The sequence below is a fragment of the Pleurodeles waltl genome, chromosome 1_2 (genome assembly GCF_031143425.1).
Source record: "Pleurodeles waltl isolate 20211129_DDA chromosome 1_2, aPleWal1.hap1.20221129, whole genome shotgun sequence".
Classification (NCBI taxonomy): Eukaryota; Metazoa; Chordata; class Amphibia; order Caudata; family Salamandridae; genus Pleurodeles; species Pleurodeles waltl.
Window position 1 is genome coordinate 450,253,828 of NC_090437.1, and position 12,829 is coordinate 450,266,656.

The window sequence follows — 12,829 nt, forward strand, 5'->3', positions numbered from 1 at the left end:
TAACATAGGCGCCTAAGGAGACTAGGGGAGCTCCGGTTCCATTTGCTAGCAGCTAAGTACCTGCGTCCAGGGGGGTTTTGTAGAGCACTGGGGGGGGTCCCAAACAGGCACACAAAATACACCCTCTGCAGCACAGTGGCGGCCAGGTGCAGTGTGCAAACAAGGGGTCGGGTTTTGTATTGGAATCAATGGAGGGACCCGGGGGTCACTCTGGCGATGCAGGCAGGGCACAGAGAGGTTTCTCGGGCCAGCCACCGACTGGGCAAAGATGAGGGCCACCTGCTGGTCACTCCTGCACCGGTAGTTGGTTCCTTTTGGGCCGGGGGGCTGTGGGTGCAGTGCTTTTTCCAGGCGTCAGGTTCTTTGTTACCAGGTAGTCGCAGTCAGGGGGATCCTCTGGATTCTCTCTGCAGGTGTCGCCGTGGGGGTGCAGGAAGGTCCTCTCGAGGTGGACACGTTGTGGGAGTTGCCTGGGGGTCCTCACTGCAGTGTTGGTTTCTCGGGACACGAGCCGGGGATGTCGGGTGCAGAGTGTTGGGGACTCACGCTTCAGGAGTGAGGTGAGAGTCCCTTTAAAGATGGTTTCTTCTTTGTTGCTTTGGACAGAGCCGCTGGCCACGGGATTTTCTTGGTCCTTTGGGTTTGCAGGGCAGTCCTCTGAATCGGCAGAGGTTGCTGGGCCCGCTGGATGCGTAGCTGTTGCAGGTTCTTTGAATCTGGAGACAGGCCGGTAGGGCTTGGACCAAAGCAGTTGTCATCTCCTCTCTGTGGGGTTTCAGGTCAGCAGTCCTTCTTCTTGTTAGGACGTCAGGAATCTGATTTCCTGGTTTCAGGGTCACCCCTAATTACTAGATTTAGGGGTGTGTTTAGGGCTGGAGGGCAGTAGCCAATGGCTACTGTCCCTGAGGGTGGCTACACCCTCCTTGTGCTTCCTCCCTTTGGGGTGGCGGGCATATCCCTAATCCTACTGAGCTAAATCCTCCATGTCAAGATGGAGGATTTTCTAAGGAAGGGTTCACCTCAGCTCTACACACCTTAGGGGCTGTCCTGGCTGGAGGGTGACTACTCCTTGTTTTTCTCATTGTCTCCTCTGGAATTGCCGTAAAAAAGTGGGAGATGTGTCCGTGGGGCAGGCATCTCCACTAGTTGGAGTGCCCTGGGGCGTTGTAACACCAGGCTTGAGCCTTTGAGGCTCAACGCCAGGTGTTACCGTTTCTACAGGGGGAGGTGTGAGGCACCTCCACCCAGGGCATTCTTTGTTCCTTGTCACAGAGTGCACAAAGGCACTCACCCCAAGTGTCCAGAAACCCGTCTGGAAATGGCAGGCTGGCAAAGACCGGTCAGCCTAGCACTAGCAGTTGGTCTGGCATGCAGGGGGCATCTCTAAGATGCCCTCTGAGTGCATTTTTAATAAATCTCACACTGGCATCAGTGTGGATTTATTGTGCTGAGAAGTTTCATACCAAACTTCCCAGTATTCAGTGTAGCCATTATGGAACTGTGGAGTTCATGTTTGACAAACTGCCAGACCATATTCTCATTATGGCTACCCTGCACTTACAATGTCTAAGAATTGGCTTAGAAACTGTAGGGACATAGTGCTAATGCAGCTATGCCCTCACCTGTGGTATAGTGCACCCTGCCTTAGGGCTGTAAGGCCTGCTAGAGGGGTGACTTACCTATGTCACAGGCAGCGGGTTGTGGGCATGGCATCCTGAGGGGAGTGCCATGTCGACTTAGTCTTTTTTCTCCCCACCAGCAAACATAAGCTGTGAGGCAGTGTGCATGTACTGAGTGAGGGGTCCCCAGGGTGGCATAATACATGCTGCAGCCCTTAGAGACCTTCCCTGGCCACAGTCCCCTTGGTACCCAGGGTACCATTTACAAGGAACTTATCTGTGTGCCAGGGCTGTGCCAATCGTGGAGACAAAGGTACAGTTTTAGAGAAAGAACACTGGTTCTGGGGCCTGGTTAGCAGGGTCCCAGCACACTTTCAATCAAAGCTGGCATCAACAATAGGCAAAAAGTTAGGGGCTAACCATGCATACAGTGGTATTTTCCTACATTGGAGCTGAGGCTTTATATCCTTCCTCAAAACCACTTCTCTTCCTGTCTTCCAGAATAAGGTCTAGGAAAGGGATGATATCAGACCACATCAGCCTATCATACCTTCCCAAAATTGCAAAAAGAGCTGGTTCTCTGATGAAGGTTTCAGCCATGAGTGACATTCTTGTCCATATTGTCTAGACATCTGCCTTACCTGTATGGAGAGGACATGCAGGGCATGGATAGATTCTGGGACTTCCTCTAGGCAGCGTGCATTAAGAAAGAGTCCACCTGCAGGTGACCAACCAGACACGCAAAAGTATTCTTCGGGGCTTTATACTCCTTGTCCATGCGCAGAGCTACAACTACCACAGTTGCTGGTTCTGTATTACTTTAAGGAATCTTTTCTTATGTGATCAATGATATGAATGGCTTTGACTGACTTTTATGGTGGATCTTTAAAGTCAGAAAGAAAACAGTCCAAATCCTTGGTTGGGACTGGTAGCTCAAAGCCTCTTGAAGCCCTTTCAATTAATAAATGGAACCTCATATGTTGTCCAGCAGGGAGTAATCGGAGGTTGGAATGGGTAACTCTGTGGGTGGTGCGATGTAGTCATCCCATTCTGTGAATTTCCCCATCCCGTTGGTTGTCATCAGTGTCATATTGTTCATGCGCATGTTGTGATTCTGCTGGAGTTGGACTGGTGGCTCGACTAGTGTTTGCAAACCCAATAGCAAAACCACTGGTGACACAGGTAGCTGCACTTGTGGCGTTGACTAATGTGGTGTCCACTTGGAGATCTGCTATAGTAGCCTGCCACAATTTGCTTTAGATCTCTGACCAGAAATATTGATGTCTGCCTCATAGTAAGGCTCATAGGGATGCTCATAATGGAAGACACAAGTATCAGTGTCCTTTCAGGTTGTGGTTGGTAAGGTTGCACACATCTCTGTGTCACATTGTTGTTCCATCTCTGCTCATCATAATCCTGGCATTTTACCTTCAACTATGTGGGATGGCTGTCTGGACCAAAAGGACCCTAATTCTCAAAGCCCTAAAAGCCCTCTGTATCTAGTAGTCTTCTTGGAGGCTGTAGCACCACACTGCTAAATGACGGATGCTCAGAAAGTAGGACTGATGGATGACCCACCTGCAATGGTCTTGTCGAAGAATGCTTCATTGTCAACTGTGAACCTGGTCATTGAAGGTATTGTCCCTGACAGTGACTTGGTTGTCGACAGGACTGTTGTCGAAATTTACTTCACTGGTACTGCCATCATTGGTGGAGTCGTTGATGGCCTAGTAATCACTTTTTCAGCAACAGTGTTGTTGTTGGTGGAGTCTCTGTCATCATGATTGACAAGACCTTGATCAATTATGTTATTTTTGACTATGGTGACAGGAAAGCTGATGGTGACAGAGGCAGTTTGTCTCCCCAAATGATAGAAATGAGAGAAAGATAGTGAGGATGTCTGGTTTGTGGTAGAAGGCATTTATAGGCAGCGTGCCTTTTTTAGCTCCTGAAATGCCTTAGGAGATGGACTCCATTGTTTGGCAGCTTGACTAATTTCAAGGGAGGGCTTTTGAAGTTGATTTTCTTCCACCTCTGAAACCATTTTGGAGATAGTCGATGCTCGGACTGAGCCCTTGTATGAAGCCATAAAAGTAACCTTCGTTTCCTGTCTTTAAGGATCTGACCTGAACATTTTCAGAAAATCTTGCAATGTTTAGTTGTATGAGCAAGGCATAGACAATACATCATTTGTGTGGATCATCAACGAAGAGTCTCTTTTCCTACAAGAACTATAGGGTCTGAAAAGATTTTGCTTAGAAGACTCAGGCATGTTTCAAACTCAGCTTGAGGCAATTGTCCTAGAAGTCTGCTTAAAAGCTTGAATAAGCGATGTGAAGACTCTTTTGGATCCAAATCAAGGCGTATCTGTAGAGATATGAGCAGATCTGCATGACATACGGTATAAATCTGAAGAATGGTAGCATTCTAGGAGGCGTGATAATTTTGCTTTCACCTCACTGGTTGAAGTTTATTTCTTTTTCAATGTGGTGGGCAGGCTACTTACCTGACAATGGTTACAGCCTATTTCCCTGCCTTTAACACTGAACTGCTACGATAATGCCACCATGAGACTTGCACCCCAAACTTCACTGATTTGTAAGCAGTGCACCACATAACTTTCTTACTTGCACAACCACACTTGCCTCCAGGGCTTAAGCTATGTACAATCTATGCACCCACATTTTACACACAGTATCTCTATACTGTACAGAACTATGATGTTATCAGTGATGTTATCTGAGTTGACATCAATAGTGCCATCATCTATGTCATTTAACATGTTATAAGTGATGTATTGTTTGAGGTGATAAACAGTTAATGACTGGGATGTAAGTTATAGTAAGCTCAGAACTATAACTGGTGAATTTCTGTATTTTTTTAAAAAAAATTCTTAAACAAGTTTATTGGGTCTTGCACAAGTGACACAATGGAACACAGTAAAGCATGTTAGGATGAGACACATCGAGCCAACACAACAATAACATCCGTATGATATAAAACCCCAGCGCGGTGCAAACAACAATTCCCTAAACAGAAAAGGTCTTAAATCAGTTGACCAAGCCATTTGCCCCAAACTCAACCATGCTTTTGAGGGTATCCCTGGGCTTCGTAAACCTGCTGTTCTTAGTGTGAGCAACAGTCTACCCTGTGGTGCCATCGAGTGATAGTAGGTGGGGTAGAATTCTTCCAACAAGTTGCGATATCTTGCTTGGTAATCATCAGGGCTGTACCTAAAAATATTTTATTGGCTCTTGTTCCACAGAACCCTCAAGGACACCCAGTAGGCGCATCAAGGGGGATAAAGGAACCTCCCACCACAACACCCCAGTCAGCTACCCCACAACTGCGACCCAGTATTCTTGGCATCTGGGGCACAGCCAAACCACAAGGTAGAAGTCGACAGGAGAGTTGATGCATTGGGGGCAAGTGGGTTCGGGGTAGTAGCCCACTCGATGTAGTCTACCTAGGGAAAGGTATGCACCATACAAGAAATATATTTGGACCAGACATAGTTTAGTCAATATAGCGATAATTCTTGGTGCCATAAATGCATCTCTCCAGTCCTCATCCTCGAGGGGGCCTATTCAGCTTTCCCAACAAGCTCTAAGGTGGTCTAGGGTGCCCGGGGCATTGATAATCAATGTGCGGTATATTTTGGAAACCCCACCTTTGCCATTGCGGCCATAAGGAGCCTGGCTTCCAGACAGCTGAATTCAGGGAGGAGAGCTGACAAACGGGTGTGTGACTGGTGGGCATGCCTTAGTTGTAGATATTTATAGAATTGTGTATTAGCCAGTGGGAAGTCAGTCTGGAGGTCTTGAAAGGACTGTATATATGTGCCCGACTAAACATTGCCTAATTGGAAAATAACCTTAAGGTCCCACCTCCCAAAGCCCTACAGTGAGGCCGTCTCCTGCAGCCAAGTACCTTCCCATAGGGGAGTTTGCTGCATGAGTATTGAGTTCCACGGAGTATGGGGCAGGGCCGCTCTCCAAGCCAAGAAGACAATCTTTGTCACCTGCGGCATCTTCCCAGGAATCGGGGAGCCATAAAGCATATCCAAAATTTGGGAAAACCCCATAAGGAACAGTTCGAGCCTATACACGAGGTCTGACCAACCTTCTTTAAACCAGTCTTGAATTGCTAGAAGGCCAAGCAATATAGGGAGAGGTTGACCATGCCAGGACCCCATCACATGGAGACCTTTGACAGTGCGCAAGGGCCAGGCGCGGGCGTGATCCATGCCACAAGAAGAAAGTTGTGTACAAGTTGTGTACCTGTCATTAGCCCTAAACCAAGTCCATGGTATGAAGAGTGGCAGATTTTGGAAAATGGATAAAAACGTTGGCAGAATCATCATATTATACACAGCTTTGCGACCCATAATGTTCAAGGGGAGCGATTGACGTTTGAGGAGATCTGCGCTAGGTCTTACGCTCCAGCCGCGCAAGGTTTACGGACCATGGGAGCTCAGGGTGTAGAGCTACCCAAATGCCAAGATTTAAGACCAAGACGACGCACGGGAATGATCTCCTGTCAGTCAAAACCATTGATGGACAAGGCCAGGGGCACTAATATCAATCTGGAGGGATTCACCCTGAGTCCTGATGCCTACCCAAAGCACTTAGGATGTGGAGGCAGCGCGGGCCACTTGTTGCAGGATCAGCCAGGTATAGAATGACATCACCTGCATACAGGGTGACACAGTCCTTAAGTCCCTCACCCCATTTCCATCCCTGCAGTTGGTCGTCAACTCGGAAGAGGCATGCCACTGGCTCCATTGCTAGTGCAAAAAGTAAGCGAGACAGAGGGCACCCCTGTCTGGTGCACCAGCTGATAGGGAATGCCTGAGAGAGGACGCTGTTAATATGGACCCGCACCGTAGGACCGGAGTACAGGGCCTGGACCAATCTCTGGAAGCAGGGTCCAATCCCTGCAGGTGCCAGCAACGTCTATAGACAGCACCAATCCACTGTGTCGAAAGCCTTTTCAAAGTCAATGAAAAGCAATGCTAAATAAGGGGGCAGTCGATGACGATGACGGAAATAACTTGTTTAAGCCTGGTAGCAAGCATAGTTGCAAATATCTTGACTTCCCTGTTTATGAGAAATATTGGACGGTAGGCCATACACGGCGTTGACGCGCGTTGCGTTTTCGGGAGCACCACTTGTAGACATGTCTATTTCTGGTGAAAAGGTACCTTTTTGCTCCGCCTCATTGTAGAGAGCCAGAAGGTAGAGGATCAGAAGATCCAGAAACGTTGTGTAATATTCTGCCGGAATACCATCCAGTCCGGGATTCTTCCCAGGAGCCACTGCAGACAGTGCTGCACATATCTCCTCTGCCCTAAATGCCTTGTTCAGCTTCTGGGTCTCTTTGCCTGTGAGAGTTGAGGAAGGGGTATCTTGTCTAGGAATTGTGAGGAGGAGGCTACGTCCCTCCCAGGAACTGCTGTATATAAACACTGATAGAAGAAAGCAAATGCTTGCAATATTTCTGTGTGTGTGTCTATCAACAGTTTCAGGGACGATCCTGGTCGCACGGTGTTGGAAGGCCAGTAGCTTACCGTTTTTGTCTCCCAAACCGTTCATCCTAGCCGTTGTGGTGCATTTTATCAGTTTATCCACCTCCACTGATTGCATACCTATGTCCTCATTCAGAATACTCAGTTGGCAAGAGGGGTCACGGTATGAGCCTGTCACAAGGCTGTCTTCTAAACGGAGGGCGCAATGGGTGATGTGAAGGGAACAAGCACTTTCCTGTGCATGTATGTATCCAGTGGCAATTCCCCTCATATTCACCTTGCCTGCTGCCCATGAGGGGCCAGTGGAGGCAATGGATCCCTCATTAACATGAAAGTATGGTTGGAGTTCAGTGCGGAGAGCCTGGACACAGGATTTGTACTGAAGGTACCACATGTCGAGGTGCAACGTGGAGCACAGACCACCCTGGGGAGAACCCAGATGAATAAGGAGAGGGGCATGGTCTGAGATGGCACAAGGAAGCATCTGGACTTGCGAAATGGCACAGCAGTCAGGTGCAGGCATGTATATAAGGTCTATACATAATAGATAATGATGTGCTGCCGATGTGTGTGTGAATTGACGATACTGGGGATTCCAGATCCTCCATGCTTTGCACAGACCAAAAGTAGTAGGTCAGTCATTAAGCTTATGGGTGCCTGCCCTCGCTTGCGGTGGGCGGTCCACTCTTGTCCATTTTCTTTATTATTAAACATTAGTTGTCACCCTATTTCAAGACCTAACTATAATGTGAATATACATACATATAGAAATATACAGTTTTGGCTTCAGTAAGACTAGTAGCTTATTTGGTGCCAGAATACAGGGGAATGTCTCAAATTCGAATCAGAAAGAGAGCAATGCTCAATGGAACAATATCTAAGCACCCCCATCCCTCTACAGGAGTCAGCAGGCGGGGCATGGCTGACCCTAATGAAACTGGTTCTAATGTGTCTGGATGAAGAAGGTGCCATGTCCAGAAACAACAAACCACTTATGGTTGCACAGATTAGTGTCTCCCAGTGGACGCTCTCTGGCCAAATCATTATGAGGCCTCTGTGTCTAAGCATATAGAGTATAAATAAGTTATTATAGAAATATATAATTTCTAAATCAAGTTTTGAAATGGAATTCTATGGGAGAAAGTGTGAGAATAGATATTTTTATTTTTGTAAACCTTTGCTTTACCTGAGAATGGGTCTCATTTTCCTGAAGCTGTGTTTTCAGAGCCTCATATTGTGCATTCAGCTGTTCCAGTGAGATCTTGAAAGTATCTCTACATTTTGACAACATAATTTTATCTTCTTGGAGTTTCTAAAGGGAAGAAAATGTATAATTATTTTCATGATTTATATTATGAGTTAGAAACAGATAAGGATAATAAGGCAGCTTGCTTTCAACAATTTCTGTAAGCATGAACAGCACCATTGCAACAGCAAACTATCCAGAACCCACCTACCAAAATATTTTTTCAAACTTTGAGCAGTCCAACATCAGCACTATAACTCCACTAGCTTCATGCAACACCTAGGTTAACCTTTACACCACATATAATAAAATACTTTTTTTCTAAAAAAAAAGTTAAAATTTTTCCTGAGGAACAAAACCTAAATTAACAGGCACACTAATTGCTCAATAAGACCCCATACCGGTACATACAGGAGTTAAAAGTGAAGCATAAATCATCATGCATCGCTCTCAAAAAGGAAAAAATGTTTAGTAACATTAGCGTGGGATACCCAGTTCAGAGTTTAACTATCACTTCCTATCTGTACTGGAGTCTGTAGCTCCTTCATCTGTAATAATTCACCCACTAACTGGCTAATCACATGTATGAGTATGTATGTGGTATTTCTGTAGCACAAATCTAGCTAAAAGGCAGCAGAGTGCCGCACAGGTAATCTGTTGTCTCACTTTGCATCCCCTCCATGCTTGAACAAAAGGCTGCCCAAATATTTCTGAGGCACTGTTAGGGATGGCTAGTTTCTGCACTATTCCTCCTTATCCATACACATTGCCAGGTACATAAATCTGGGGGTGTTGCCTGCATTTACACAGTGGCAATACATCCTTTCACCAGCTTTAGTTTGTTAAACTGGCTGTCAGGTAATACCACATACATACATACATACATACATACATAACACTGCTTTAAAAATACTACATCAAGATGACGTACCAGTCCACTTCAATTATCAGACATACAGTCTCTCATTGACTATCCTAGTACCTGACCCTTAAAGTACTCACTTGCCTTTTGGGAACTGATTTGTGCTTTACAAATACCATATGCATACAATTAGTTGTAGGAGAGATTTTAGAACATAAGGTCAACAGTACCACTGCAGCACCTATGTTGAATAAGCTACCTAAAATGTGGCATATGCCGCCTACTACCCCTGCCAAAAAGTCAAGGGTATTGGGACACTCCCAAATTAAATGAAAGAATGTTGCTAGCAGATCCTCATCTGTGATATATCTAAAAGCTACATTTGGGTTTATCTCATGTAGCACAAACTGCACTGTACAGCTCCTCCTTTGCACTGTAAGTGGGTTAAACTACAGTATTCATTTAGAGAAACTTCCCTCGTTGAAGCGTGGAGTCTGTGATATTTAATCCCAAATGTCTCACCCATTGACAATTCACTGTACAGACCACTGGACCCCTTACTTTCTCCAGTAACTGCTGTAATGCAGGCACCTGACACCGGCAATGACCCTCGTACATTGAGCAGTCAAGAATGGTAGTTAATTGGTGAGACGTGGGAAACACAGATGATATACAAGCAAGAACTGCCTTCTGTTATGCAGAGGCAACATCATTGTTAAATACCACACAATGTTTACTATAGCATACCTTGATAGAATAGCTCATCCTTGAAAAGGTCACTGTACTCCTGAATCTACCATAACCCACCCCACAAATACCATTCGAGTCACCACTGCAGGTGGAAGGGAATAAAGTCTCCAATTACACTCAGGGTTTTCAACCAAACTCCAAGAGTACACTTTTGCTGGGTTGGTTTTTGCTACTTTTCATGTAAATGGAAAGGTCAAAATAGTACAGGGATTAAATGGTTATACTTTAACCTTATAAAATGAACATGTTGATTATTATTGGTAGAGTGTCCCCTTCAAAGTTGCTACAAGTTGAAATTTAAGTCAAGAAATGGAAACTCAGGTTTCCTCTTTCACATTGCTCCTTTAAGCACCCGAGGCGAACAGGTTGGCAGACCAGGAGGGCAGTATCTATTGAGCACTGAGTGGGGCAGAGGTCCACAAAACAAACTACTTAAATGAAAATGTTTCTGCATCCATTATAAAATGGAGTGAGAATGTAAGGGTACCTACATAACTGGTACTCAGGAGACAGGCAGTCAAGATCAGTGATGAGCAGCTGCAGTGGAGGATATTGCCTGATTTTCTAGAGAGGTGGCCCAACTATTTATGGAAGCCTCTCTGTCTTGTCTGGGTAGATAGGTGAAGCAGGTCCAGATGAACAAGTTACTAATCTTCGGTAACAATCTTTCAGGCAGAGCCTGTATTTAACAGCAGATTCTTCACCATGTGAATATTCCCCAGGCACCAGACTGGATATGGAAACGTTTAAATCAGTACTACTGCATGCCTGTAAGTAGCGTCATGTGGCTCTGCATCAACATCTTTCTACTCCTGAAGTGACAAACAGAGCTGCTTATGTGTGTCACACATGCACCCTGATTCAAGATGCTTTCTTAGGATATCCATGACCACTGATGCAGAGCCCTTTAGTAGACTGTCATGACCAGCGGGCAGATCTCTGTTTTTGGACCTCTTAAAATGGAAAAGAGTCCAGCTCACAAAATGGGGGTGCGGGAGGGTCAGTGGAAAATCTGTGGTTCAAAACAGTATCCACCATAATAAGCGCTACTAAATGTCAGTAACCTCTTATGGATACTTCTAAACGTACATTCCTCACCGTGTGAATAGGTTTCACAACAGTACCTCCCCAGGTGTTCAGTCTGCGAACTGGTTCAAACTAAAAAGCCCTTTAGGACCGAGCAGGGAAAATGCTCCTCTTGACGAACCTGACTGTTGGGGCAGTAGTGCTTTGTGAACATGTGTACAGATGTACACATAGCCACCTGACGAATGTCCAGGACAGGCATTCAGTGTGCCAATACATTCGTATCAGCTTTGGCCCTGTTGGAATGAACCAGTTAGCATTTTGTGGGCTGCTTCTTAATCAGTATGTAGCAGATCTTTATGCAGAGAACAATCCATTAGTAGATGATACATTTTTGATTTTGCTTTGCCCTTCTTTGCTCCGGAAAACCCAACAAAGAGCTGATCATCCACTTGATTTTCTTTGGTGCTATCAATATAAAAGCTTAGGGTTCCCTTAGGGTACAAACAATGGAGTTTCTCATCCTCCTTAGAGGGATGAGGTGGAGCAGAATAGCATGGAAAGGTGACAGCCTGCCTGACATAAAATGGAGTGACCACTTTCAGTAGAAAGGAAGCTCGGGTCATCAACATCAACTTATTTGGAAAGAACGTTGTATAAGGTAGGTTGATAGAAAGAGCCCGCAACTCTCTCACACGTCCAGTCGATGTTATGGAGATGAGAAAGACCACTTTTAGTGTTAGATGTCTCAATGGACAACTATGCAGCGGCACAAAAGAGGTGTAAATAAAAATAGTGAGGTTTACATTCAAGTCCCACTGTGGCATCACAAATGATTTTGGTCGATATAAATGTTGCAAACCTTTAAAAGAAATCTCAGTACAACAGGTGATATATGTAGGAAAGTGCCCCTTTTTGGCATGGTTACACCGCCCCCACAAGTTTGCCTGATATTGATGATAACTTGACTGTGTGTGTGCTGAACCAGGCCCCAGCACCAGTGTTCTTTCCCTTAACTGTACAATTGTTTCCACAATTGGCAAACCCTGGCACACGGCTAAGTCCCTTGTAAAAGGTACCAGTGGTGCCAAGGGCTCTGTGACCAGGAAGGATCCCTAAGGGCTGCAGTATGTATTGTGCCATCCTAAGGGACCCCTCACCAAGCACATGCACACTGCCATTACAGATTGTGTGTGCTGGCGGGGAGAAAAAGGCAAAGTTGACATGGCACCCCTTCCAGGATGTCATGCTCACAAACCACTGCATGTGGCATAGGTAAGTCTCTCCTCTAGAAGCCCTTACGGCCCTAAGGCAGGGTGCACTACACCACAGGTGAGGGCATAGCTGCTTGAACAATATGCCCCTACAGGCTCTAAGTCCATTCTTAGACATTGCATGTGCAGTGTCGCCATATTAAGTACATGGGCTGGGAGTCTGTCATTACGAACTCCACAGCTTTATGATGGCTTCACTGAAGGCTGAGAAGTTTGGTATTAAATGTCTCAGGACAATAAACCCACACTGATGCCAGTGTTGGATTTATTGTACAATGCACACAGAGGGCATCTTAGAGGTGCCTCTTGTATTTTACCCAACCCTTTAGTGTAAGGCTGACCAGTCTGTACCAGCCTACTACTAACAGACATGTTTCTGACCCCATGGGACGAGAGCCTTTGTGCTCTCTGGGGTCAGGAACAAAGCCTGCTCGGAGTGGAGGTGCTTCACCCAAAGGGAGTGGGCACAGGAAGGGTGTAGCCACCCATAGGGGCAGTAGCCATTGGCTACTGCCCTCTGACCCC

The 12,829-nt window shown here is 45.9% G+C and overlaps 1 protein-coding gene across 2 annotated transcripts in view; it reads right to left on the reverse strand.

Annotated features, from left to right (window-relative positions):
• The window catches only part of IFT74 (intraflagellar transport 74), a 464,653-nt gene that overhangs the window by 34,701 nt on the left and 417,123 nt on the right, over positions 1–12,829 (reverse strand). For both annotated transcript variants that reach the window (XM_069240788.1, XM_069240779.1), the window contains exon 18: positions 8,333–8,458. In XM_069240788.1, coding sequence (XP_069096889.1) covers positions 8,333–8,458 — 126 coding nt within the window. The remainder of the gene's footprint in view (positions 1–8,332; positions 8,459–12,829) is intronic.